Here is a 25357-nt window from a genome sequence, read left to right as displayed (position 1 = left end):
GAAAGGTGAGAAAAGGCAAAAGGAATTTTAAGGGTCAGAGAGAAGCTAAAGGAATTTTCTTTTAAAGGAGAGAAGAATATGTAGGAAAATGGCCATATAATCTACAGCTTCTCTACTTAATAATTAAGTTCTGGAGGAATGGTGCTTCCCCTTACCTGCCACAGATGAGCATTCAACCCATTTATTGGTCTAATGAGCTGGGTACAGATGGGCAGGTCAGCAGGCGGACACTCGGAGGGACCCCAGCTGGCAAAAGCCATACTAGAATATGACCAAAGAAGATGAATTCTTCCTCACTGCTTAACCTGGTGACCTGAATTAGCAACCATCTCCCAGTATAGGCTTCAGCTTAATCTGAGATGGCAATTTAGACAGAAATAGGAAGTCAGGCAGTCAACAACACAAATAAGTACCCACAGATAGCTATGTTCATTAGAAATCAATCATGAAAGGTTTGAGGGTGAGGGTGCCCTACAAAAGATTAAGGAGAATATTAACTAATTCTCAGTAGACATCAGTAAGAAGAGAGAGGTATAGGCAATATCTGCTTGGTATCAGAGGGGGTCTTAGCATCAAAGTGGGCTACATGTGACTCTTAGCATCTCAGCCAATATTCAGCCCATTATGCTTACAATTTCATGGGTCAATGATTGATTAGAGGGAATGGATTCTATTAAATATATTCATGGGATGCCTGGGTGGCTCAGGCAGTTAAGCATCCAACTCTTGATTTTGGCTCTGATCATGATTTCACAGTCGTAAGATGGAGCCCAGTGTCTGCCTCTGTGCTGGACATGGGTCTGCTTAAGATTCTCTCTCTGCCCCTCGCCTACTCATGCTCACGCATGCTCTCTCTTTCTCACAATAGAAATACTCTAGAAATTAAAAACAATGGACATAGAAGGGAAATTCGCACGTACTACATGTGATCTCTGTGAAAGGCAGTGAGAGACTCTTTCACATCCATTAGCTTCATCTAATCATACCAAAAAACCTGGAAGGAAGATTTACTAACCCCTGTGTTCTAGAAGAGGAAATTGAGAAGTTATGAAACCTGCACAAAAAATCCACAATGGCATAACTGGGAACTCCCAAGAATAACTCTCCCTGCCCTGCAGCAGCCACACTTAGCCTACACTGAGGATGTGCAGTGCTGGTGTGTGGAGCGAGTCTTGAGGATTGCTATTGTCTGAGGTTGTGATAATTCCAAGAAAAGGCAAAAGCAGGAAAATACAGTATTCAAATTTAAATAAACCTCTTTGATTTTTCTGAATAATAAGTAGTTATATGGAAAAGCATTAAAATTAAGTCCATGACAGATGTTATTAACAAAATAATAGCCATCCTGGAAATTCTAAAAAGGAAGCAATGGCATTTAACCTGTAGCCTGTGGACATGCAGTCAGTCAATAGTCAGTGGTGCCTGAAGCAGACCCTTAATGATATTCAGAGTCTTGCTTATTGTATTTCCCCCTCAGGTATAATATCCCTACTCTGTACCTTGAGACATCTATGTCACATCAGATAAAATCTTGTGCAACTCTCATAGCCTATAAATGCCTTTAAAATTGTCCTTTGGGTTAAAGATGGGGGGAATAACTACAAACTCCAAGTCATGAACACACAGATAATATGGAAGGACATCTCTTATAAATAATATGTCTGGCATTTAAAGCTATTTGTGTCTCACACACATAATTCTCATAAATCTTACAGTGTACATATATTACACACACACATACATAGATAGTGTCCAGATAACTTCATGTTTATTCAAAAATTGTGTGGGTTATGTGCCCATACACCAGATAGAGGAGAGGTTAAATATTTTTCAAATAATAAAACTTTTAAAACCTGGAAACTTTACAAAGCTTTTCAGCTATAGTAGGTTTAATAGATTACATATTTACTAAACTTTTTTAAATTTTATGTTGAAAAATTTTAAACCTATAAGATATTACAAAAGTGGTAGACAAACACCCACATACCTGTCACCTGGACCACCTGTTGCTAATGTTGTCCCACACTTGCTTTCTGTCTCTCACCAATCATACAAACTTACACATTTTTTTTCTTGCTGAATGATTTGAGAATAAGTTGCAGACATCATGATCCTTCATTCCTAAATGCTTCAAGCTGTATCTCCTAAGAATTACATTTTCTTAGCCCCCATATGATGATTAAATTCAGAAAAATCTAACATTGATAAAATCATACTATAAAGTCCATATTCATATTTCATCAACTGTCCTAATTTTTCTTTAAAGCAAAAATTATTTTTTTTCTAATCCAAGCTCCAATCCAGGATCACACCTTGCATTCACCAACCACAGCTCTGTAGTCTCCTTTAATTTGAAGACAATGACATGAATTTTGAAGAATGTTGTTATGTAAAACATTCTCAGTTTGGGTTTGTCTGATTCAAGGGTATGCTTTTATAAATACCTAAAATAATGCCTTCTGCGAACACAAGACTGTTAACAAAAGTTGTCATAGAAATATTCCAGAGGAAGCCTACATGGAGGCTGATCTCCTGTTAAAGTTCCTCTTCATATTACATCATTTTTTTGTTTCAAATAGGACTCACAGAACTCCCTGTTTCCATGTCTCATTTGTTCTTTTCATTGTCACACTTATCTATCCTAACTTTTAAGGTCATTTCTGGAGACTTCACCCTAAACGCACACTTTGCCTTCACCTGTTGGCAATCATTTTCATTTTCCTACCTTCCTTTACCTGCCTACGCTCATAGTTCTCCTACTCCCCTCCAGGGAAGGGAGTCTGTATCATTATTTACATAAATCCCCTCTGTATTCGAAATGCATTCTAGGTGCCGCAAAGAGAAGGACCAAGCAACAGTGGCTTAAACAAATGAGTTTGTTTTCTCAGATGAACACTATCCAGAAGTAAGTGCTTGCTGGCACTGGATCAGCTGTTTAGGCATTCCATTAGGATCCTAGGCTCTATCTTTCACTCCACCATCTTTTGTGCATTGGTTATTGTGTTACACACTTATCTCCCGATGAATGCAAAGATGACGACTGTAGCATCAGATCATTTTTTAAGTAATTTTTTGTTAATTTTATTTATTTATTTATTTTGAGAGAGAGAGAGAGAGAGAGAGAGAGAGAGAATCCCAAGCAGGCCCTCACCATCAGCATAGAGCCAGATGTGGGGCTCAAATTCACAAACCATGAGATCATGACCTGATCCGAAACCACGAGTTGGATGCTTAACTGACTGAGCCACCCAGGCATCCCTGTAGCACCTGATATTAAGTCCATGTTCAAAGCAGGAAGAAAAGAAAAACTGACATGAAGCTCCATTTTTCCCTTTTTATCAGGAAGGCAATAGCTTTTCCAGAAATTCCCCAAGAAGACTTCTACTTCTTAGATCTCATTGGTAGGTATTTGGTCACATAGCCCGCCTAACTGCCAAGGAAGCAGGGAACACAGGAAATTATTGTTGAGGCCTGTCATCTCATCTTCCAGTACTGAACACCACAAAAAAAGGGAGGCAGGATTCCATTATGAAAGGGAGAGGAAGAAATAAATAATAAGCAGGCAACTAGAAGTTCCTCTGTCTCCTCCCAATCACTATTTAACTGTATCCATTCTCTACTTCTCAATTTCATTCAATATTTCTTCCCTATTTTTCTTCATGTATCTTCTCTTCCTAGTACTTCCCCTTGAAAGATGAACTTTCAAATATTTTTATTAACATTTTATCTTCCACCCAGAATCAAATAACATTACAAGAGCTGGTACCATCTCCTCTCCCAACATTGGAGGAGACCTCACATCCAGCAAGATGAAGTGACTTGCCCAAATTTGCCCATCAATTTAGAGGCATAGCCAAGAATAAAACATAAGTCTGCTGGACATCAGTATTTACTGTGAATATCAGAATATATGGTGGGGGCGCCTGGGTGGCACAGTCGGTTAAGCGTCCGACTTCAGCCAGGTCATGATCTCGCGGTCCGTGAGTTCGAGCCCCGCGTCAGGCTCTGGGCTGATGGCTCGGAGCCTGGAGCCTGTTTCCGATTCTGTGTCTCCCTCTCTCTCTGCCCCTCCCCTGTTCATGCTCTGTCTCTCTCTGTCCCCAAAAATAAATAAAAAACGTTGAAAAAAAATTAAAAAAAAAAAAAGAATATATGGTGCATACTAGTCCACTTTGTTCTGCTTGGTCCCTTTTGCCCATACCTTGGCCACTGAAATATAACGTTCTCCACAAGGATTTATCAATTCAGTTGTTTATTTCTGGAGACCTCTCTAAAGAGGAAAGATAATGAGGATTGTGTTTTCCCCCTTTTTAATTTTTTTTTTTTTACTCTCTAAATATGAGTAAATATAAGTAAGGGGAAACCATGGGAAGAAATCCTTGTCTTCACTGGAATCATTGTTCCATATGAACCATGAGTCTGAATTTATAAACCCGCCATCTCCAATACCATCTTCCAAGAAACAATAAGAAAATGTCTGTTTAGATGCATTATGTTTGTCTTTGACCTTTGGGGAAATATCTTAGAACATCCAGGGAAACACAAATACAAAATACCCTGATAAAGCAGTATCTCATCCTTGCACTGAAAGATTTCAAAAGAAAGACATTTTACCCAGAATAGAAATCCAAAAGGAAGTCAGTCAGAAAGGATAATTGATCATGAAAGGTAAGATTTAGAAAAAGAAGAAATGTGGGGACACCATCATATGCCAAAAAAGGAAGGCCAAAATCTGAAAATTTTTCAGGGGCTCATGAGCAGGTTAATATGGGGGGAATGAGTAGAGGCACCATGGTTAAGAACGCATGCTCTGGAATGAGTTGGCTGTGAGTCTGAATCAGTTTTGCCACTTACCAGTTCTTGGATCCCAAGCAACTTACTCCTCTATGCCTTCCCTTCTAAGCCTTAAAGTCAGGTAATATTGATAATTATTTAATGGAATTATTATGAGGATAAAATGAAGCAAGGCATGCAAAATGCTTAGCCTAGGGCCTAACATATTATAAGTGATCAAAAACATGAAAGAAAGAACTGCTGATCAGAGCAAAAGTTAAAGTAATGGATTTTTAGGTTTTAAAAAGCAGGTTACGGCGAGTTGGGGCCGTTTGACTATAAGGCTAAAGTGAGATCAAAAAAGAAACCATTAAAAATGTATTACCTGGACAGGATATCATACGGATTGAAATAAGTTAGACAGTAGGAATGGAAATAAGGTACTGAATGGAAGGGCTATTAAGAAATACAACTGCCCTTGATTTAAGATCTCTATTTCTTGGCTGCGCTACTAGAGTAATCAATAAAGCTTACTGCTGTTGTACTGGTGAGTAGGAATAAAATGTGATGGTTGGATAGTCAAGAAAAACAGTTTTGTCATAGTTTGAGAAATATGCTAAAAATGCATAAATAGAAAATTCAGAAATCTTGGCTGCTCTCTGTGTTGGGAAATATGTGCATCCATTCAATAAATTCTTACTGAATGCTTATTATGGCAGAATACTAAGCTCTAAAAAATGTTTACAATAACATCGTACCCAACTGTAGATCACATATCCTAGAACCCAAAAAAATTTCATTCTTGAGGCACCTGGCTGGCTCACTGGTGTGCTGACAACGCAGAGCTGCTTGGAATTCTCTCTTCCTCTCTCTCTGCTCCTTCCCTATTTGCTCTCTTTCTGTCTCTCAACATAGGAAAACATTAAAAAAATTTTTTTAAATTTGATTCTTAAAAACCATTAAAAAACAAAAGAAGAAGAAAAAGAATTTTGTCCTTTTCAGGATCTCATTCATAGCGTATTGACTCATTCTTTACACAGAAGTTTACCATGTCTGAGTATCTGCATTTGTAGCTACAGCCAGTTCAAGTAAAAAATTAAAAATAGTAATGAAGATACTGAGACTACAGAGGCAAACAAATTAATGATGGGTGATGCAACACCTGGTGAAGAATTTTGGAGAAAAACTATACAAAGTTGACAACTCAAAGCGCAAGAGTCTGTGGTCAAATTTATAGGACACAAATTCCCTCAAAGTGCCTTAAAGGCATTCTTGTACTGTTCAACATGATAACCTAAATTCACAAAGGAAGATTAATATTGTATTCAATAGCTTCCCAACACTTTAGAGGTAAAGCTAAACGCAAAAGTTATATCACAAACACCAGTATAGAAAAATTTTGACAAGTTTTGCTAAAAGGGGGAGACAAACCTGGAAATGGGACTAGTATGGGAAATGGGATCACAAAATTCTTTTTCTCTTGCTTTGTTCTGTTTTGTTTTGTTTTTAAGAAGGGAGATGTAAAAAAGAAAAAGAAGGGAGAGGTAACGGCACGTTTTCAGACTGTTGAGAATGAGCCAGGTGAGAGGTAAAATTTGATAATGCTTAGCACGAGGAAGGAACCACTGAAATGTGTCCTGAGTAGGATAGAGGAGGTGGTGCCTGGAGCTCAGAGAATGGGCCAACTTTCAGCAAGAGCACAGAGGGTTCATCCATAACAAGGGCGAAGAACGTATGAGGGCGATCTGTGGGGAGACACAGCGGGAGGACCAGTGGGGCTCCTCTTAGCAGCTTTAAGAGCCCCCCAACATTTGGGTCCTGTTATGAAATGAATCATGTGCTTTTCTCCTGTCAAGTTTAGCCACAACAGTGCAGGTCTAAGAGAAACAGAATTGGATAGAACTGAAGTTACGGCTTTGCCATAAAAGTAAATCTAGAGGGGATATATTTTAAATGCTGCAAATCAACAACAGCCAAATTCATGAATCTCAACCACTCTGTTTAAAGGGCTACTACTTATTCCCTCAATGACAATTTTTCAAATGCTTCCCAGGAAGAGCCCATCACTGAGCATGCAGAATAAACCAAGCAGCTCTTTTCCAGAGATGCCAGATGAGCTAATCCTACACACTTTTCTTAAGGAGCTACCTTCTTCCAGAAAGGATTTGCGTGGCAGAACCTTGGTAGCCTTTGAGTAGATAAACATTGGTATTCTTCTCAGTGATTCTGTAATTCTGGAAATAACCCATTTTAAATATATTTTGAACGCCACAATGCTTGATTTAAATCAGTTTTTAAAAATGCACACACAGTAGAATATGCCATTTTTTTTAATGTGCTCTAACTCTACAATTTAGACACAAGTAAAACAGAAGCAGTACAACTCCTTTTAGAAATTTAAGGGCAGAATAATGGAAATTCATTGCTCAGTAAATGAAATTAATCTGAATGTCTACTCCTGCACATGACAGAAAACCTAACGTACTTCCAGGTAATCCAATCACTTATTTTCTTCCCACTACTTTTTCCCTTCAGTATCTTTTGGGTAAATATTTTGCCAATTCAAAGCTCTCTACCTTCTCTGTCTTCTACTCTTCTCTCTTTTCCAGGAGTGACCAAAGCTGGGCCATAGTTTTTGTGTCATCTAGACTGTGGTGGGAGAGGCCTCTGCTTTTGGTCCTATGGTCCACTGCTGGATCATTCACCTGGGAAATAGCACCACCCGTGCTTAGTTCCCAGTCCCCTGGCTCTGTCATATCTGATGTGGAGGCATCTGCTTCCCCACACCATCCTGCAGTCAGCTTCACATTGGTCAGTCTGCATTATCCTCCTCCCGCTCGTCAGACCTCTCCCAGTTGGCTAGCTTCTTGGCTACTTCTGTCCCCTCTGGGGAACACTGTAAACATCAGGACACTGTTCTGTTCCAGTCTAGGATTTCATAAAATAAGAGACTGTAAAAAGGAGCCCTTGGGTCTCTGTCCTTAAATGCATCACATCTCCTTTTTATTCTACTGTGGCTTACACCGTGTGGTGGGGGATGAAAAAGGTCCATTGAGATTTGTGACCCCTTCACTCACCCCGGTCACGATTTCCTATTTTTTAAAGGTTTTGTGGGGCTTTTTTATGTTTTTTTATTTTTTTTAATTTAATTTAATTTTATTTTATTTTTTTCAACATTTATTCATTTTTGGGACAGAGAGAGGCAGAGCATGAACGGGGGAGGGGCAGAGAGAGAGGGAGACACAGAATCGGAAACAGGCTCCAGGCTCTGAGCCATCAGCCCAGAGCCAGATGCGGGGCTCGAACTCCCGGACCGCGAGATCGTGATCTGGCTGAAGTCGGACGCCCTACCGACTGCGCCACCCAGGCGCCCCTATTTTTTTAATTTACATCCAAATTAGTTAGCATATAGTGCAACAATGATCTCAGGAGTAGATTCCTTAGTGCCCCTTACCCATTTAGCCCATCTCCCCTCCCACACCCCCTCCAGTAACCCTCTGTTTGTTCTCCATATTTATGAGTCTCTTATGTTTTGTTCCCCTCCCTGTTTTTATATTATTTTTGTTTCCCTTCCCTTATGTTCATCTGTTTTGTCTCTTAAAGTCCTCATATGAGTGAAGTCATATGATATTTGTCTTTCTCTGACTAATTTCACTTAACATAATACTCTCCAGTTCCATCCACATAGTTGCAAATGGCAAGATTTCATTCTTTTTGATTGCAGAGTAATACTCCATTGTGTGTGTATATATATATACATGTATACATATATATATACACACATATATATACATATATATATATACATGTATATACATATATATATGTATATATATATGGAGGGGTTTTTTATGTTTATTTACTTACTTTTGTGAGAGAGAGAGCAGAAGGAGGGACAGAGAGAGAATCCTAAACAGGCTTCATGCTGTCAGCACAGAGCCCAATGTGGGGCTCGAACTCATGAACTATGAGATCATGACCTGAGCTGAAATCTGACGCTTAAACAACTGAGCCACCCAGGCATTCCTCCCACTACTTGTTGATCCTCCTTCCAGACTGTTGTTTGGTCCCAGCCCAGGGAATGGAGGTCCCCTGCAATCCATTTCCTCCTGCCTTCTGACAAATTCTTATATCTTTAGGAGGCAGGAAAATTGCCCCATCACATGCTGAATCAATCAAGGTTCTTTCAAAGAAAAAGAAGCAGTAAGATATATATTATTTTCATTTTGATCTATCTATCCATATATATACATACATATATGTGGTGATTCTTATGTTTATATTATTTGCATATATACTCATATACATATATATATATATATATATATATATACACACACACATATATAGATTGATAGATATAGATACATAGTGATTTATTTCAGTGAACTGGTTTGCTCAGTTGTGGCGTCTGTCTGGGCAAGTCTGAAATCCATAAGGCTAGAAACTCTTAGGAAGGACCTAACACTGTGATCCACAGGTAGAATTTCTTCCTCAGAGAAACCTCAATTTCTGCTCTTAAGGCCTTCAACTGATTGGATGAGACCCACCCACATTATCCATCTCTTTTACTTACAGTAAAGCTTTTGTGGACATTAAACACATTTACATAATGCCTTCACAGTAATGCCTAGATTAGTACCGGAATGAAAAACTGGCTACAATGACCTAGCCACGTTAACACATAAAACTAACCATCACCTATGGGTTCTCACTCTGTGGTTTATGTATAAACTCCATGTTCTAAGTCCTCCACGCAAATCAGCCTTTGGAACTTAAAGGAAAAGACACTTACTTTCTTTTCAAAATTTTGGCTCTTACAATGGAAACCCAGGCTGTCAATAATAATGCTTCATCTAGGGGCAACTGGGTGGCATAGTTGGTTAAGCCCCTGACTCTTGATTTCAGCTCAGGTCATGTCCTCACAGTGGTGAGATCAAGCCCCACATCAGGCTCTGTGCTGAATGTGGAACCTGCTTAAGATTCTCTCTCTCCCTCTGCCTCTCCCACACTTGCACAGTCTCCCCCCCTTCTCTCTCTAAAAGAAAAATAATAATTCATCTAAAAATATATAAGTTGATTGCAGTAGTAATGTCCTCCTTTGTTCTCAGTTATACTTGCCCACCTCATGAAGCAATGAATATCACTGAAATGGATGAAGAGCCCATGCAACAAAAAAATTTCAGGAAAGAAAAAAAAACTTCAGTCACTATTTTTAAAGGTTATCCCACCAATTTATAAGACCCCACAAATAAGCCAAGATTGTTTTCTCTTTCTGCAAATTTTTATTTAAATTCAAGTTAGTTAACATGCAGTGTATTATTAGTTTCAGGTAGAGAATTTAATGATTCATCACTTACATACAACACCCGGTGCTCATCACTGTAAGTGCCCTCCTTAATGCCCATCACTCATCTCACCCATCACCTTGCCCACCTCCCCTCTGGTAACCATCAGTTTGTTCTCTATGGTTAAGAGTCTGTTTCTTGGTTTGCCTTTCTCTCTTTTTCCACCTTTGCTCATTTGCTTTGTTTCTTTAAAAAAAAATTTTTTTTAACGTTTATTTATTTTTGAGACAGAGAGAGAGACAGAGCATGAACGGGGGAGGGGCAGAGAGAGAGGGAGACACAGAACTGGAAGCAGGCTCCAGGCTCTGAGCCATCAGCCCAGAGCCCAACGCGGGGCTCGAACTCACAGACTGTGAGATTGTGACCTGAGCTGAAGTCGGATGCTTAACCGACTGAGCCACCCAGGCGCCCCTCATTTGCTTTGTTTCTTAAATTCCACATATGAGTGAAATCATATGGTATTTGTCTTTCTCTGACTAACTTATTTCACTTAGCATACTACTCTCTAGCTTCCATGCCATTGTTAACCGACTGAGCCACCCAGGCACACCTTAAAATGTTGTGTTTTTTTTAACGTTTATTTATTTTTGAGAGACAGAGAACGAGCAGGGGAGGAACAGTCCACATCATTGCAAATGGCAAGATTTCATTCTTTTTTATGACTAATATTCCATTATATATATGTGTGTGTGTGTGTGTGTGTGTGTATAGGCATTTGGGGTCTTTCCATAATTTGGCTATTGTTGATAGTGCTGTTATAAACATCAGGGAGAATGTATCTCTTTGAATCAGCATTTTGGTATCCTTTGTATAAATACCTACTAGTGCAATTGCTGGGTTTTAACTTTCTGAGGAAGCTCCATACTGTTTTCCAGAGTGGCTGCAGCAGTTTGCATTCCCACCAGCAGCACAAGAAGGTTCCCCTTTCTCCACATCCTTGTCAACATCTGTTGTTTCATAAATTGTTAATTTTAGCTATTCTGACAGGTGTGAAGTAATATCTCATTGTAGTTTTGATTTGTATTTCCCTGATTATGAGTGATGTTGAGCATCTTTTCATGTGTCTATTAGCCATCTATATGGCCTCTTTGAAAAAAATGTCTATTCATGTCTTCTGTCCATTTCTTCACTGGATTATTTGTTTTTTGGGTGTTGAGTTTGGTAAGTTCTTTATAGACTTTGGAGACTAACCCTTTATCAGATATTTTATTTGCAACTATCTTCTCCCATTCCACTGGCTGCCTTTTAATTTGTTGATTGTTTCCTCTGCTGTGCAGAAGCTTTTTATCTTGATGAAATCCCAATAGTTCATTTTTGCTTTTGTTTCCTTTGCCTCAGGAGACGTATCTGGTAAGAAGCTGCTACATAAGCCAAGATTTTTTAAAACCATATCAAATTTAATGGGAAGATATGAAAGATATGAACTTAATAAAAATTTAACATATTTTTCCTAGTTTTTCTCAGTTTTTTAATTTTGGTTTTTATAGGAAATTAGTTGTAACAGGCATGTTCTTATGCTCTCTTAGGCTAATGATATAGGAAGAATACGAGTGAAATAGGACATGGACTGTTACGCTGGTGACAGTGAGTAGATAAGGCTAATGAAAATTCAGTCCATCTCCAGTTAATTCAGTTCATCACATATCTTTCATTCTAATTCATTTATTTATTCATTCACAAATATTTATTGCCATCTTATACTATAATGTTAAGTACAGAGAATATGACCATGATTTGAGACATGGTCTGTCTGCCCTCAAAAAGCTGGGGCACCTGGGTGGCTCAGTCGGTTAAGTGTCCGACTTCGGCCCAGGTCATGATCTCACAGTTTGTGGGTTCAACCCCCGCATCAGGCTCTGTGCTGACAGCTCAGAGCCTGGAGTCTGTTTCAGATTCTGTGTCTCCCTCTCTCTCTGTCCCTCCCCCACTAGCACTCTGTCTCCCCCTGTCTCAAAAATAAATAAACATTAAAAAAAATTTTTTTTAAAGAAAGCTTACAGAAGAGACATGTGGGCAGCAATTACAGTATAGTGCAACAGGGGCCGTTGGAATGAGATAGGTTCAGAATGCTAAGAAAACGGAGAGTAGGTATACAACCCAGCCTAAAGAACTAGATGCTTTCAGAAGAAGGTAATACCTGAATCCTAAAGAAAGCACAGGATATTGGCAAGTAAATGAAGAAATCCCAGTGCCTATGTACTGTCATTTTATTGGTAGGTAACAGCAATGTGCATGACATATTTGGGGACTGCAAACAGTCAGTCAGTTCTATGTGAGGTTTTAAGTCAAACTGGAATCAGGACAGGCAATGATAAAGTCATATTTTTTTGTTATTGTTGGTGGAAGAATGGTTTCTTTGTGTTTGTTGCAGAATGCTATTTAATTGATTTATTCAATTGTAATTAACCTACAGTGTTATATTAGTTTCAGGTGTACCCTATAGTGATTCAACAATCCATGCATTACTCAGTGCTCTTTACGATAAGTGTACTCTTAATCCTCTTCTCCTAGAGAAAGGCATATTTCTTGGGAAACCAAGTGTTTAATTTATCTGGAGGAGCATAAGTTATGAGAAAGATCATAATACAATATTTATAATGAGAAACTGGGCTGAAGCAATAAAATTCAGAGATATTAAGTACCCGGATTTTTGTCAGGACAAATGAATTTTTTTGGCTAATTTTTCAGCTCTCTTGAGGTAGAGATGATTGAATTTTTGTCAATATTTTTTGTGTGTACAGAGTACACACATCTCAAACTCTCAGATTTGAAGTCTAAAACGTTCTTTTTAAATAATATCTTCCTTAAAACATCTGTTTTGCTATTCAAAGATTCATGGAACTCGTTCAAGAGGCCTGAAAATAGTCTGTGGCCAATTCTTTTACTTTTGGCAGAATATACTTAAATTATCCAATTTTTCAAAACTTCCAGAGACTGTCTTAGTAACCCAACCCATTGTTTAATAATTCTTGCACTTAAGAAATGATTCTTTCTAGGGGTGCCTGGGTGGCTCAGTTAGTTAAGCATCCAACTTCAGCTCAGGTCATGATCTCACAGTTCATGAGTTCAAACCCTGCATCGGGCTCTATGCTGACAGCTCAGAGCCTGGAGCCCGCTTCAGATGCTGTGTCTCCCTCTCTCTCTGCCTCTCCCCTGCTTGCACACATACACACACACACTCTCTCTCTCTCTCTCTCTCTCTCTCTCTCTCTCTCTCTCTCTCTCTCAAAAATAAATAAACATTAAAAAAATTTTTTTAAGAAATGATTCTGTCTAACTACCATGAGTCCCTGGGACTAGTGAACATAACAATGTGCAACCTCTTTCCCAGTTGTCAAAACAATAGCAGTTGCAACCTTTCCAGAGACACAAAAGCTGCACTGGTAATGTCCATCTATTTCTAAAACCTCTTAAAATCAATTAGAAAATCTCCACTAGAAGGAGAAACAGCCACCGAAGTAATCAATTGCCTGTTCTGCAAGTGAGCTCATGTGTTAGTCATCTGCTGGCATGGAGTGTTTTCCTATTGATTCTTCACCAATGACAAGTCCTGGGTTTCTCATCCTGGGTACTACTGACATATTAGGACAGACAAGTTTTTGTTTGGGGGGAGGTTTCCTGTGCATTGTGAGATGTTTAACAGTATCCCTGGACTCTACCTTAATTAGATGCTAATAGCAGCCCCCTAAGTTGTGACGTAAAAAATGTCTCCAGACTTTGCCATTTGACCCCTGAGGAACAAAATCATCCCTGATTAAGAACCACTGATCTCATACTCACCTTCTTTCAAAAGGTCTAAAGAGAGCTAACTAATATTACAATCAGGTTTTTAATCTATAGCTAAGAAACCAAATTTTCACATATTTGAATTGTCTATAAATAACTTCAGATTATTTTTATTATTATTAAAGGAATACTCATTTTTATTTATTTTTTAAATTTTTTTTTAACGTTTATTCATTTTTGAGAGACAGAGAGAGACAGAGCATGAGCGGGTAAGGGGCAGAGAGAGGGAGACACAGAATCTGAAACAGGCTCCAGGCTCTGAGCCGTCAGCACAGAGCCCGACGCGGGGCTTGAACTCACAAATTGCGAGATCCTGACCTGAGCCGAAGTCGGACACTCAACCGACTGAGCCACCCAGGTGCCCCAGGAATACTCATTTTTAAAACACAAGTCCAAATTTTCTTTTCTTAAAGGTATAAACTGCAGAATAAAATCTCCCATTTTTCCTGAAATTATTTGTCCCATTTCCCAAAGATGACCACTATTAACAGTTCATTGTGAATATATCAGCATTTTATAAACACACATACAGCTTTTATTTTATATAAATAAGAACAAACAATATAGACTATTGTTCAACATATGCAAATATGTAGTTCTGAAACTACACCACGTAATTTATTTAACAATCCTCCACTACATCCGGATTTTTTAAGTTTATTTATTTATTTTGAGAGAGAGAGCGTGAGCAGGGGAGATGGAGGGGCAGAGAGGGAGAGAGAGAATCCCAAGCAGGCTGTGTGCTGTCAGTGCAGAGCCTGACATGGAGCCCGATCTCACTAACCTGATTCCATGCCTGAGACAAAATCAAGAGTTGGATGCTTAACCAACTGAGCCACCCAGGCACCCCCACATCTGACACTTCTATTTTTTATTTCTAAACATCTTAAATAGCTATTGATAGTCATCATTTAAGATAGAAATTATCTTTTTTTAAAATAAATGGACTGAATATAGGGAAAGTTTGTCTTTGTGTCAGTTTGTGTGTGTGTGTGTGTGTGTGTGTGTGTGTGTATGTGTATCTTACTTCCTAACAAGGTAGTAAACTACCTCTATACTTTTGATGCTGTAATTATCTAAGAAAATAGAATATTGCATATTTTCCATAGATTGTGAGGAGGATTTCAAATGCTGGAAATAAGTTATAGAATCCAATGAAACTCCCATCTTAGTGTTTACACAAGTCAAAGTTGTACAGAAACACAATAAACATTTTAATTAAATGTGCCAATTACACTCACTACTTAAATTTAACTGAACAGAGATGCCCTTAAGGCATTGACTTCAGAGCAACCATGTTAAAATTTTCCATATTCGCATTTAAGTTTGCTACAGTGTAAGAGTTATAATTTCACTGAAGTGGCACTTTTGTGCATTTTCCTAGGCAAAATTGTAAGTGCTTGTGCATTTCTGTCAAGGTCTGTCAAAAAAGTAGAAGCTAAATTTTATTTCACTAGTGATAAATCACTTGGAACTTAGCCTCCAAAAAGTGTTTATTGAAACCCCTAAGACTTTAGTCCTGAGAGAGAGAAAAGGGGCTATTTAATAATGTTTGTTTGTGCAGACTCACCTCGGTGCCAACTTTCCATCTCCAGTGACAAGAGCTGTTCTCCTCCTGGTATGGAGGGAGGAGGAAGACACCCTTACAAAGGGAAATATATGTCCTGCTTTTAGGCAGATAGGGGAAGGGTGGAGGGCTCTATGTTTGCTTATTTTCAATTGTCTTCATTTTAAGTGGCATGCACATTTGGGAGTGGTATAAGATGATCCCCTTCAACTTCTCCTAAATTTTCCTATAACCATCACTTACCTGCCCCTTACTCTATCATTCTCTTCCTGAACAATTGAGCCCTAAAGCTATTTGGTGAACCACAGAAAGGTATTCTTCTGTGCTGGATGTGACAGAGGACCTATGGCATCCCAGAGAGGAATTTTGGGGCCACAATGGGATAAGGAGGGTGTCCACAGAGGAAGGTGGTGCCTGGCATTCTGTAACAGATGGCTAACAGGGCAAGGAGAGTGCTCATGCAGGAAAAATGTCCATTATTGGGAGTCAGAACTAAAGAGGGGTGAGGAAGATAACTCTGCAGGAAGAGGATTTGTCAAGATAATAACTATATTAAGGATAATAGAAAGCACTTTCTCATTGTCAGAAAGGGGAGCTAGAGATATGTAAAGGGAGAAAACTAGACTGAACCATATGGTGTTAGCTAGGAATTGGACACCCTTCCACGAAATACTTATTTTTAATTTTTTTTAATTTATTTTTATAGAGATATAGAAAGCAAGCAGGGGAGGGACAGAGAGAGAGGGAGACAGGATACCAAGCAGATTCCGCATTGCCAGCGCAGAGCCCGATGCAGGGCTCAAACTCATGAATCATGAGATCATGACCTGAAACAAAATTAAGAATTGGAGGCTTAACCAACTGAGCCACTCAGGTGCCCCTACAAAAATGCTTACTAATCACAAAGACTAACTTCACAGTGGAAAAGTTTTGCAGATATCACCCTAACCAAGCGACCAAAAGTGATCATCATCAGTAATGGGACAAATCAAACCTTGCATAACCTGACAGGTTGAAGTAAGTGTCACTTCTGTGAATTTCTTACCAAAGTTGCATAATCTAAATCTAATTTTGATGAAATATCATACAACCAAAATTTAGGGACATTCTACAAAATATTTAACTTACAACCTTCAAAAGTGTTGAGTTCATGAAAGATAAGGAAAAACTAAGAAACTATTCCAGATCAAAGGAAACTAAAGAAATGGGACAATTAAATGTAAGGATTATAAACTAGATCCTTTTACTATGAAGGACATTTTTTGAACAGTATGTGAAAAGTGAATGGATTCTGCAGTTTAAATGGTAATAAGGTATTAATGTTAATTTCCTGATTTTTATGGTTCTAACATGATTATATAGGAGGAGAACATCCTATTTAGAGAAAAAAACACAACCAAAGTTTTTAGGGGTGATGGAGCATCTAGTCAGGAACTTACTCTCAAATGATTCAGGAGGAAAAATCATTATTTATACTGTATTTGCAACTTTAAATCTGAGATAATATCAAAGTTATTTTTTAAATATCACTATTTAAGACCTTAAATGTATCTTTTGAATCATAATGTTATAAAAATGTAGAACTCATTCCATGACACAATCATTGAAGGGCTGTATCTGCTTCTAAATATAAACTTAAAAGATAGGACATAAAAACATAATATCCCTAAAAGTAAGTTACTCAGAAGAGAATTTTCAAAACAGCAGCATGAAAACACAGGCAGGTATGTCTCGTCTAGTTAAAACATCTTCAAATAGTAACTCTCAGCTGAAGATTGACAACTCATCACAGAATTTTTCTGAAATCCTTGATTTTTTTTTTTAAGTAAGCTGTATACCCAACGGTGGGCTCAAACTCACAAACCCAATATCAAGAGTCACATGCTCTACTAACTGAGCCAGTCAGGTATCCATGAAACCCTTGATTTTTAAATTTTGTTCTTAAAAAATTAATTTAAAAAATTAATAAAGACATCAGAAGTCAGTATCAACACAGATTACCTTATTTTATGTACACTTGAAGTCTCTGAAATATGTGATGTCCTGACAGGGCCATCCTGCGGCATACAAATCCTTTGATTCCATGTTAATCAATTTGTTGAAAAAATATTGATAAATAATTTTAAAATAATTTCGCAAGTGAGAGGCACCTGGGTGGCTCAGTCAGTTAAGCGTCCAACTTCGGCTCAGGTCATGATCTCTCGGTTCATGAGGTCAAGCCTCACATCAGGCTCTGTGCTGACAGCTGGATCCTGGAGCCTGCTTCAGATTTTGTGTCTCCCCCTCTCTCTGCCCCTCTCATGCTCTGTCTCTGCCTCTCAATAATAAATAAACGTTTAAAAAAATTAAACTAAAATAATTTAAAAATTAAAAAAAAATTAAAAATAATTTCACTAGTGAGAACACCACTTACAACACAGCTCATTATTACATAGATTTAACTATTTCCTTCATCAAATGATGTGCTCTGAAACAACTAAGTACAGTCAAAACCTGACATTGCTAGATTTCTTCTGTATAAAAATGTCACTTGCCCTGTTATTAAAATGTCCTGCTGCATCTTGCAAAGAAAATAGTCTTTTTTATTCTTTTCACATCTTGATGACAGATCACAAATACATTTTTATATAATAAATGTTATTGACAATTCAAGCTATTCTGTTTTTATTTCTTTTAATTGACAATATTCTAGAAAGTTCCAAACATGTACAAACTTGGTAAGGATAGTAAGTAACAGAACTACATTTGGAGTCTCCAATAATCTTTAAAATTTATATAAATCTAAGGTTTTAAAATGGCATAGTTAACTTATATCCACACAAACACCTGCATGTGGATGGATACTTATAGCAGCTTTCTTCATAATTGCCAAAACTTGGGTGAAACTGAAATGTCCTTCAGTAAGTAAAGATAAATAAACGATGGTATATTCAAACAATGGAATATTATTCAGTGCTAAAATAAATTAGTTATTAAGCCATAAAAAGACATAGAGGACCCTTAAATGTGTATTACTAAGTGAAAGAAGCCCATCTGAAAGTTTGGGCAGGAACTTTGTTTCATTCAGTGTGGTTTACACAAAATCTTGCACAGAGCCTCACACACAGGCACTATCCAGTCTGTGAGTGAGCATGTGCATGTACTTGCCTCATGTTCTCTATGTCTTCTTCCTTTAATACCAGAAGAGTCTTGATTCTGAGTAAGAATTCAATAAATTCCCGATTTTTAAAATGATTGGTTAAAATATTTTTGAAAGGGAGAAGAAGGGAATTGAGATAAACTATAAAGTATGGGCAGACATTGCATAGAAAAAGGATGGGGGTGGAGGACATTCCACGTGGGGATACAGCATGAGAAAAGGCAAAAAAAGGAGAATCCTGGCATCTTCTGGGGACACAGAAGAGAACATCCCATTGGCGTGGAGGTTCTTGGAAAACAGTTGGCATGAGGCTAGTAAGCAAGGTGAGGTGGCCACACAGTGGGCAGTACAAGCCAGAATGAGATTACAGGTTTTAGGATACTGGGGAGAAACCATTGTTTGCCAAGCCTTTGTATTAACCTTCTCTCCTCCTTCTTCATCACAGTCCTTCACGGGAGTGGGCAGGATGTCAAATGCTCCCTCGGCTATTTCCCCTGTGGGAATATCACCAAGTGCTTGCCCCAGCTTCTTCATTGCAATGGTGTGGACGACTGTGGCAACCAAGCGGATGAGGACAACTGCGGTGAGTGAAGCACTTGTAGTCACAGCAGGAATCAGGGCAAAATCACTACAGGTAAAGTCTCTGAGACTGCTCATAACAAGAGAAAAGAAAAAACTAAATTGAAAAAAATATGTCACTTAAGGAAATCGTACATTTTTTTTATTAGCTTCAAACATCCATTCTTTATATTATCACCACCAGTATTTGAGGAAAGTGGTGATTGTGCACACAGTAAGTTTTGTATCCCACGAACCCATCCAGTTAACATCTTACAAGCAAAATGGTGTAGGAATTGGGTATTTGGGCGCTGGAGACAAGACTGTCTGGTTTGAATCTGGGTACAACAATGACCAATTATGTAGTCTTGAGAATGTTTCTAAACCTCTCTTTTGACTCTCTTTCCTGATATGAGAAAAGGGTTTGGAAATTGTCCCTATGCTAAGATAACTTGGGAAGATTAAATGTAAGAGATTAGAGAAATGCAAGCATACAGCAGGTACTAGCTAAGTGTGAACAGCTATTGCTCTTTCTTATTATCTGTTGCTAACTATAATTCTGATGGACAAATGAGACCACCTAATAAAGAACAGACAATAAGTCCAGCTAACCTATTATTTACCAACAATCAAATTTATAACCTAATAAAGTCAACAAGTAGAGCTTCTGACCAAAGAGAATACCAGGAAAACTTGGCTTTTGGTTAGAATTTTGCTCAAATTTTGTTTAGTATATTCATTGTTTTCAAATTTTTAAAACACTAGTTAGTTAAAATATAGTGTAATATTGTTTCAAAAATAGAATTTAGTGATTCATCACTTACATATAACACCCACTGCTCAACACAAGTGCCCTCCTGGGGCGCCTGGGTGGCTCAGTCGGTTAAGCATCCGACTTCGGCTCAGGTCATGATCTCCCGGTCCATGAGTTCGAGCCCCACGTCAGGCTCTGTGCTGACAGCTCAGAGCCTGGAGCCTGTTTCAGATTCTGTGTCTCCCTCTCTCTGACCCTCCCCCGTTCATGCTCTGTCTCTCTCTGTCTCAAAAATAAATAAACGTTAAAAAAAATTAAAAAAAAAAAAAAACAAGTGCCCTCCTTAATACCTGTTGCCAATTTAGCCCATCTCCCCATCCACCTTCCCTCCATCAACCCTCAGTTTATTCTCTATTATAGAGTCTCTTATAGTTTGTTTCGCTCTCTCTTTTTCCTCCCTTCCCATACGTTCATTTGTTTTATTTCCTAAATTCCATATATGAGTGAAATCATATATTTGTCTTTCTGTGACTGACTTATTTCACTTAGCATGATTGTCTCTAGCTCCATCCATGTTGTTGCAAATGACAAGATTTCGTTCCTTTTTTTTATCCAAATATTTATTTAAATTCTAGCTCATTAATATTTAGTGTAGTTTTGGTTCAGGAGTAGACTTTAGTGATTCATCACTTACATGTAACACCCAGTGCTCAACAAAATAAGTGCCCTCCTTAATACCTGTTAGCCCATCCAGCCCCTCCCCTCCAGCAACCTACTATGTTCTCTGTAATTGAGTCTCCTATATTTTTGCCTCACACTCTGTTTTTATCTTTTTATTTTACCTTCCTTTCCCCTTTGTTCATCTCTTTTGTTTCTTTAATTCCACATATGAGTGAAATCATATGGTATTTGTTTTTCTCTGAGTTATTTCTCCAAGTTTTTCTCCGAGTTATTGTGCTTAGCATAATACTCCCTAGTTCCATCCACATCATTGGAATTGGCAAGATTTCATTCTTTTAGATAGGTGAATAATATTCCATTGCATATATATGTCACATTGTCTTTGTCATCATCAGTTGATGGACATTGGACTCTCTCCATAATTTGGCTATTGCTGAGAATGCTGCCAAGGTGTGCATGTCCCCCTTCAAAAATCTGTATTTTGTATCTTTGGGTAAAATACCCTGTAGTGCAATTGCTGGGTTATAGGGTAGTTCTATTTTTAACTTTTTGAGTAACCTCCGTACTGTTTATCAGAGTGGCTGCACCAATGTACATTCCCATCAGCAGTGCTAGAGGGTTCCCCTTTCTCTACATCCTTGCCAACATCTGTTGTTTCCTGTGTAGTTAATTTTAGCCATTCTGACGGGTGTGAGGTGATCTCTGTTTGTAGTTTTGATTTGTATTTCCCTGATGATGAGTAATACTGAGCATCTTTTCATGTGTCTGTTAGCCACCTGGATGTCTTCTTTGGAAAAATGTCTATTCATGTAGTCTACCCATTTCTTAACTGGATTATTTATTTTTTTGGTGTTGACTTTCATAAGTTCTTTACATATTTTTGGATATTAACCCTTTATGTCATTAGCAAATATCTTCTCTCCCATTCTGTAGGGAATGTTGATTGTTCCCTTTGCTGTGCAAAACCTTTTTATTTCAAGCTTTCTTTTTCTTTTTTAACATTTATCTATTTTGCGAGAGAGAGAGAGAGATTGCAAGTGGGAAAGGGGCAAAGACAGAGGGGACAGAGAACCCCAAGCAGGCTCCAGGCTCTGAGCTGTCAGAACAGGGCCCAATGTGGGGTTTGAACTCATGAACTGTGAAACCATGACCTAAGTAAGGTCAGATGCTTAACTGACTTAACCACCCAGGCACCCTAAAGGCTTTTTATCTTGATGAAGTCTCAATAGTTCATTTATATTTTGGTGATGGTCAGTTTTGTTGAATAATGGGAGTTTTTCTGTGATTTTTGGAATTCAATATCTGTTTCCTTCCCCAGATTAGGGAAGTTTCCAGCTATCATTTGCTCAAATACCTTCTGCCCATTTTTACCTCTCTTCTTCTGGGACCCCTAGGATACAAATGTTATTATGCTATAAGGAGTTGTTGAGTTCCCTAAGTCTACATTTGTGATCCAATATTTTTCTTTCCCTCTTCTTTCCAGCTTTGTTATTTTCCGTAATTTTATCTTCTATATCACTGATTTTCCCCCTCTGTTTCATTCATTTAAATTTTAGTTCAGACATCTTACTTATATCTGTATTGATTAAATCCCTGGCCCTGGCTTCTTTCTTTTCTTTCTTTTGGGGTAAATTCCTCCATCTTGTCATGTTGTCAAGGTGGAAGAAAGAAAGAAAGAAAGAAAGAAAGAAAGAAAGAAAGAAAGAAAGAAAGAAAGAAAGAAAGAAAGAAAGAGAAAGAAAGAAAGAAGAAGGAAGGAAGGAAGGAAGGAAGGAAGGAAGGAAGGAAAGAAAGAAAGAAAGAAAGAAAGAAAGAAAGAAAGAGAAAGCTAGATCCTAGGTGTGTTTTGTTCTGCTTGTTAAAAGAAGCTAGATCCAAAATAATAATAATAATAATAATAATAATAATAATAATAATAAAATAATTTTAAAATAACAATAAAGATTAAAATTGCTTTTTCTGGTATCCCAAGGAGGGCTGAACAAAAGAAGCTATATCCTATTTCCCCTAGAGGTGAGGCTTCGTAGCAGCCTATGATCAGTAGACTTGGTGCACACAAGGAGTTTGTGCTGATCTTCTGGGGCTGGGACCTGCTGTACTTACCCTAGGCTGACTTGCCCTAGTGGAAATGCACCTGCAGGGCACAGAGTAGCAAGGCTTGGTAAAAGGGGCTCCAGCCTCTGGTTGGTGGTGCTATTTTGCGCACTGAAGTGGGTCAGTGCTATTGGGCAGGCTGAAAATGGCGTCACCCGCTCTCTTGTCCCTGGAGCAGGGGGTTTGCAGCCACCACTCTTCAGGAAGCCCTCATTGGAGAGGCTGAGCCATCTCTCCCAAATGTACTGAAGGCATGAGAACTGCTTCTCCCCATGTGACCCAGGAGATCTTCAGCCCACACTGCCCACTCCCAGGTCTCCACCCTCCTCCCCCACTGGAGCACCACTAAGCCTACTAGGCGTGTCCCTGGCAATGGTGCAGACTTCTGAAACTTCAAACTGTGCACTCCACAATTTATAAAATCTTGTGGTATTCCGCGCCTCTCCCTGTCACAGTCAATGGCTTTAAGGGAGACTTTTTCTTGTGTAATTCCCTGCATACACTGTCACTCTCTCTCTCCTTCTCTCGCTCCTCTCCCTGTGATCAGGGCTCCCTCCCCATTGGAATACCTGCAGCTCTTCTCTCCCCCAAATCAACTCTCGGCAGCTCCTACCTTCCAAGATGTGGCGGTTTTTTTCACCTCTACTCTAAAAAGGGACAAGGCAAGCCTATGGTCTCACTACTCCTCCACTACCATACCTCCAAATATCCTGTTCAAATTTCTGAAGCCGTAACAACACAAATTTATAAAAGAACTTCAACCGGCTGGATCTGACCCACTGGGAAAATGAGCTTTGGTTAATAATGTAAAATAATGAGATTTCTTACTCATGGGAAATAAGGTACTATTTTGGAGGATAAAGACATACATAACGATCAGAAATGCTGCATAAATAAGTAATACACCGAAGAGACTTGCTGTTTTCACTCCCTAGAGTATTACAGACTTTTTTAAAGACCCTACACTGAAGGAATTAACACTTCTCTAGGTGGTAGCAGTTAACTCAAGAGTAAACACACTATCTAAACTGGTGAGCTTAAGCTATGATTATCTTTGATTTGGATGGCTATACATATGTGTTGTCTTCTTTTTTTATAATTTTTTAATGTTTATCTATTTTTGAGACAGAGCATGAGTGGGGGAGGAACAGAGAGAGGGGGGGACACAGAATTTGAAACAGGCTCCAGGCTCTGAGCTGTCAGCACAGAGCCAGACACAGGGCTCAAACCCACAAGCCATGAGATCAGGACCTGAGCCAAAATCTTTTATATATTTATATATATGTATACATATGAATACGTGTGTGTATATGTATACATATATGTATATGTACATATACATATATGTATATATATATGTTCTATCTTCTTAAAACACCTGATTACCATATAAACTTTTTAAAAACCAAGATAAAAGTGTTCTGCCCACTGCCAGCCACTTCCCCCTTAAGCTGCTAGCAGTTCATATAGAGAGAGTGGCTTGAAAGTTTCCTGCCAATTGATATGTTGACAGAAAGCAGGAAAAAACTTGGTAGGACAGGAAATTTGCCACCAAAAGTAGTTTCTCAGTGAAAAATAGCTTGGGAGCTCTTTTAAAGTGCTGCATTTAAAGAAACCAAGTAACAAAATGCTGCATTTAAAGAAACCAAGTAACAAAAGTAACAATCCTTAATTACTCAAGTTTTTCAGGATTCACCAACCAGCAAATTCAGATGGAGGTGATATGCATTAGAATGCAGAGATCAGGCTTGGGTGACCTGGATTTAAAATCTGGCTCTGAAGAGGGTAACAATGGCTGTTGTCTTTTCTGTGATGTGGGAATAATAAAAATATCTGTGTCCACATGTCTTAAAAAGATTCAGTGAGATACTGTATCTAGGATGCTTAGCCCAGCACCTGACACAAAATTGGCATTCAGTAAAATGTTAACTTGTGTTTCAGCCAGTTGTAGCTACCTTACAAACTTAATGACATAAGAAGTAATCATTTCTTTAGCTTGCAATTCTGTGGGTCAACAACTCAGGCTGGGCTCAGCTGAGATCAGCTCCACAGTTCTCAACCTAGTTGGGACTTTCTCATGTACCCTCCATTATCTGTGGATCAGCTTTGTCGTCATGCCTGGGACCTTGGCTGAGATAACCAGAGTGACTCGGCTCTGGCCCTCCAGTAGGCTAAGCTTTCTGCTAGTGGTAGAGACATGGCACCCAGGGGTAACTGGAGGTGTAAAAGGACTCTTGAAGCCTATGCTCAAAAAATGACCCACTTGCCCCACATCCTTGTTGAAGGGAGTCACAAGACCAGTCCAGTTTCAAGGGATGAAATTGACTTCTCTTGCTGAGAGGAGCTGCAAAGTCACACTGCAAGCGGGTTGGGCAGAGGGAGGGCAGCCACTGCAACTACTTTTGCAAATTCTACCCCAGTTGGTATTATCATTGCTTTTCCCACAAACGTTGATATTTACTCTCGGTGACTCAGAGTCCCCACCTGTGTGACTTTAGGAAGTCCTGTCTGTTAAGCAATTTAAATATTTCTAGGAACAACCATGGTTTGTCTATTTACTTATTGAAACAGCAGCTCATATTTGAAGGAACACTATTTTTCCATATTCTTGTTTTTGTAGTTTTATGTTTATATAAATAGCTGTGTGTGTGTGTGTG

At 38.6% G+C, this 25357-nt stretch overlaps 1 protein-coding gene across 5 annotated transcripts in view; it reads left to right on the top strand.

Annotated features, from left to right (window-relative positions):
- RXFP1 (relaxin family peptide receptor 1) overlaps positions 1–25357 on the top strand; it is a 139165-nt gene that overhangs the window by 41092 nt on the left and 72716 nt on the right. For all 5 annotated transcript variants that reach the window (XM_053216777.1, XM_053216776.1, XM_053216778.1 and 2 more), the window contains exon 2: positions 19059–19196. In XM_053216777.1, the coding sequence (XP_053072752.1) occupies positions 19059–19196 (138 nt within the window). The remainder of the gene's footprint in view (positions 1–19058; positions 19197–25357) is intronic.

This window comes from Acinonyx jubatus, chromosome B1 (assembly GCF_027475565.1).
Source record: "Acinonyx jubatus isolate Ajub_Pintada_27869175 chromosome B1, VMU_Ajub_asm_v1.0, whole genome shotgun sequence".
Taxonomy (NCBI): domain Eukaryota; kingdom Metazoa; phylum Chordata; class Mammalia; order Carnivora; family Felidae; genus Acinonyx; species Acinonyx jubatus.
Note: the sequence above shows the minus strand (reverse complement) of the source record. Positions and strands in the feature narration are given on the sequence as shown.